The sequence below is a fragment of the Pteropus vampyrus genome, unplaced genomic scaffold (genome assembly GCF_000151845.1).
Source record: "Pteropus vampyrus isolate Shadow unplaced genomic scaffold, Pvam_2.0 Scaffold138, whole genome shotgun sequence".
Taxonomy (NCBI): domain Eukaryota; kingdom Metazoa; phylum Chordata; class Mammalia; order Chiroptera; family Pteropodidae; genus Pteropus; species Pteropus vampyrus.
Window position 1 is genome coordinate 89,932 of NW_011888919.1, and position 4,053 is coordinate 93,984.

The 4,053-nt window shown below is 56.9% G+C and overlaps 1 protein-coding gene across 1 annotated transcript in view; it reads right to left on the reverse strand.

The window, feature by feature from the left end:
* CCDC9 (coiled-coil domain containing 9) overlaps nucleotides 1-4,053 on the reverse strand; it is a 12,455-nt gene extending 8,402 nt beyond the window's left edge. The window contains exons 1-5 of the mRNA XM_023535226.1: nucleotides 3,852-4,053; nucleotides 3,169-3,242; nucleotides 2,920-3,024; nucleotides 1,214-1,315; nucleotides 366-1,051 (exon numbers count right to left, since the gene is read on the reverse strand). Coding sequence (XP_023390994.1) covers nucleotides 366-1,051; nucleotides 1,214-1,315; nucleotides 2,920-3,024; nucleotides 3,169-3,242; nucleotides 3,852-4,038 — 1,154 coding nt within the window. The 5' untranslated portion in view covers nucleotides 4,039-4,053. The remainder of the gene's footprint in view (nucleotides 1-365; nucleotides 1,052-1,213; nucleotides 1,316-2,919; nucleotides 3,025-3,168; nucleotides 3,243-3,851) is intronic.

The window sequence follows — 4,053 nt, forward strand, 5'->3', positions numbered from 1 at the left end:
TAACAGTAATAACTTGGCGGATGGCTAGGTGACCTCCACGATCCATCTTCCCCCTCCTCCACGGTAACAGGTTTTACACCAGCACGTGTCCCAGCTGCTAGAGGGCTCGGCTCACAGGAGAGAGAGAAGCTTCCACTTGACTTAAGCCATCGGATTCTGAGGTGGTTTTGTTACAGCAGCTGCCTGTCGCACTCGCTGACGGCTTCCCCAGAGGGTTTCAATGCCTGATGCCACACAATGTTCACGATGACCTCTAAACCTGAGTACTGGGTGCTCCCCAACGGGAAGTGAGCTGCCCAAGGACGGGGAACTAACAGAACCAGGGTGACCCCAAGTCACCCTGGGGGGGCTCTGAACCACTATGCTAGGTGGCCCCCACCCTGCTAACCTGCGTGCTGGGGTGGTGGAAGCTATCATAATAAAAACACCAGTGCTCGCCACAAACAAATCCAGGGAGGGAGGGAGAGGGGGAGAGAGACAGACCACACACATGCGCACGCATATGCACTGGACAGAGTGCCCCAGAGACAGAAAGACAGTGCCAGAACGAGAGGAAAGAGACAGGCGAGGGAAGGTGGGTGGGCAAGCGTGCTCCAAACGAAAACAAAGGAAGGGGAGACAGAAAGACAGAGTATACACAGCACTGGTCAGGAAGAGAGAAAGAGCCAGACGGATGGGCTGAAAGAGAAACAGAAAAAGAGATGGACAAAGGGGCGAACGGCCCATCTGAGAGGAGGAGGAGGAGACAGTGGTGACAACGGAGAGCCCCAGCCAAGGCCTGCGGCCCCTTCTTGGCTCTTACCTTGGATCTGCGATCGGCAGTTGAGGCATCTCCAGCTCCAGAGAGATGAGGGGACCCCCTGCCCCGGCCCCTCCGGCCGCGGCCCCCAGCCCCTCCTCGAGGCTGCTCCCCAGGACTGTCCTCCCAACTGCGGGATGTCCGGCCCACGCCTGCCCGGCCTCCCTGCTGAGGGGCAGCCCGGCCTCCTCTGCTGGCCCCTGGGGGCCGAGGGGTCCCAGGAGACCTCCGGGAGGGACCGTGGTTCTTCTCCTGGAAAGAGGAAGGGAGGAAAAGTCCAGTCACTGGGGCAGGGAGACGGGGCTGGCCCCGGTCCAGGGGAAGTGGCCAGGGTGGAGGCCACCCACAGGTCTGGGGCAGCTGGGAAGGCCCTTCCCTGTCCTCAGGCGTCCCCTACCTCGGTGTGGCACTCACCACCTCAACTGCCACATTCTCCTTCTCCAACAAGCGGCCCTTCCGGGGAGCTGTCACTGCTACACCCTCGAGTTCAGCTTTTTTACGGTCCTCTTCAATCTCCTAGGAGCAAACGTCAGAGGCAGGTGAGTGCCGGGGTCCTGTGTGCCGCTGCAGTCTCAGAGCCCCCCGAATTTCCCCCAAGTCTGGCCCCAGCCCAGGCCTCTCTGCTGAGCCCTAGAAAAGAAAACCCACCACTTCAGCATCTTCCCCCAAACTGCGTCCTGCTGCTCCCCTGCTTGGAACTGTCGTGCAGTGCCCACCTCTGGGTAAGAGCCACAGGCTCCCGCACATTGTACAGGGCCCTACAGGGCCTGGCCTCCGTACCGCCCTGACCTCACCTCCAACTTGCTCCCCAGCTCTTCCTAGGACATAGCAGGCTCAGACCTGACTCAGGGCCTTTGCACCTGCTATTCCTTCGGCGGGAAAACTCTTCCCGCAGAGACCCATCAGTCACTCACCTCCTACAGATCTCTGCCTAAATGTCCCCTTTTCTGAGGGTCTTCCCTGACCAGCTTCCCTGCCATTCTCCCACCCTTTCCCCTGTTCATACCTGGCAATATGTACATGTTATCTATTGTCTGCCTCTTCCCGCCCCAAAAGAATCTGTCCCAAAACAGGGGTAGCTGTCTTTTTGTTCACTGATGTATACCCCGAGCTGAGAACGCTGCCTGGCACGCAACAGAAACTCAGTATGCTTTTTTTTAAATGAATGAAACCATGAAGAATGAATAAATGAAACCTACTCCTCTCAGGTCCCCTCTCACAGACAGCTTACTCTGTCACCTTTAACAGGGACCCGGGCCTCATCCTGGACCCTCCCTCCTCCTCCCCACCTCCTACCACTGCCCATCAGTCACTGAGTCCCTTCCAGCAGCCCTGTCCCATGCCAGGCACCTCCTCCCCCATCCCCGAGGTCCCTGCCTCAGCTTCCTCTTTGATCTCTGACCTCCAATGTCGCCTCCTCCCATACACCACCACGCAGCAGCCAGAGGGGTCTTCCTGAAAAACTACTGACTTGGTTCCACTCCCGCTCACAGCCCTCCATGGCGCCCCAGCACCAAGAAAAAGTCTAAACTCACTCTTCGCCTGGCCCCTACTGACCTCTCCAGATCAATATCCCCCAACTGATCCTCCAACTTTAAGCTCCAAGTTTTTGCACAAACTGTTCCCTCTGCTTGAAATATGTTCTACTCTACTTTTCAATTGGCTGACATCTTCTCACCCTTCAGGTTTCAGAATCTCCTCCTCCAGGAAGCCCTCCCTAATATCCCTCAGGCTGAGGGAACAGCCCTCTCTGAGTTCCCACAGACCCCTGAACTCCCCAATCCCAGCCGTGCCCAGCCTGGGTCCTCACTAACTGAAGTCACATCTGTGTCCACACTGGACTGTCCACCCTGGAAGGGCAAGCCTAGGGCTGTCTCGGTCACAGTTATTTTCCCAGCGCCATTCAGCACAGGGCTTGGTCTGGTAGAGACCTTTATGAATACTCGTGAATAAATGATGAAGTGAGGGCGTGATGGGCGGGATGCCACGCTAACTAAGACCTTTGGCTGTTATCCTGAGAGTGAAGGGACGCCATGAAAAGGTTTAAGGAAGGGAGAAGTGAGAGAAACTCACTGCGGGGAGGAGAGGGGGTGGGGTCTCCCAGGGCGGGGCTAGGGCACCTGGTAGCGCCGGATGAGGGCCTCATTCTTCCGCCGAAGAGCCTCGATCCTCTTGTCCAACTCGGCATCCTTCTCTTCCTTCGATTTCAGATCCAGCGTGGCTGACTAAGAGGAAGAGACAGTTGAGAGACAGTAAGAAAAACCTATACTCACCCCAGTGCCATTCAATCCAGAGGAGAGAGTGGCATGCTCTCCTCTCAAGCCCCCCACCCCAAAGCTCAGATTCGAGACCCCGTTTTTCCATCTCACCATTCCACTAGCTTGGTAGGGCCACAGTCCCAGTGACCCTCCCCTGCAGAATCTGGACACAGCACTGGGGGTTCCTGAGGGCAGAGGGAACAGAAAGACTAAGGCCAGTGCTGCCCCCAATCTGCTTCCTACTCCCCCATACTGGGGGCCCCACTCTCATACATACACACACTCAAAAACACCCAAGTCCAAGCGAATTCTAACCCTCTCATAACCTCTTCTTGAAATATTAGCCCGTCCCTTACCGGGAAAAATTTAGGCTCCACCTCTTGTAAATATTTGGACTCACCCATAACATGTAAATACTGGAGTCACAGCCACCTTGGGAAAGTTCTGGCCCCACACCACGGCTTATGAAACCATCTAACACGGCTCCCCTCCAAGCGATCCTCTAGTCCGGCCTCCACACCCTAGTGCTGAGAATCTTCCATCTCAAGAAAGATCTAGGCCCATCTTCCTGTGCCCGTTCTGGTGCCGATCACATCCCTATGAACATTCCAGATCCTCCTCTTTCCCAGAAAGTTTCCGAAAAGTCCCATAACCCCACACTCAAAAAATGCTCCTACAGGCTGCCTCGACCCTCTCTCATGCCTCCCTCAGGATGTCCTAGCCCCGGCCCTACCGTCCCAAGAAAGGTGCCGCTGCCTCCCCGCAAAGATTCCCAGAACAGGCCAGGTACCCACTGGCGAGACTTCTTGGGCCAGACCCGACCTCCACAGTGAATATTCTCCCCGCCCCGACGCGGACAAAACTTCCCAGACCACCCGCGGATTTCCAGCGAAAAGCCCCAGCCTCGACCCGAGCCGGAACACCACGGCCCCGCCCCCTGCCGGGATGAACTTTCTGGCCCCGCCCACAGGCCCGCGTCATTGATCTGGCCCCGCT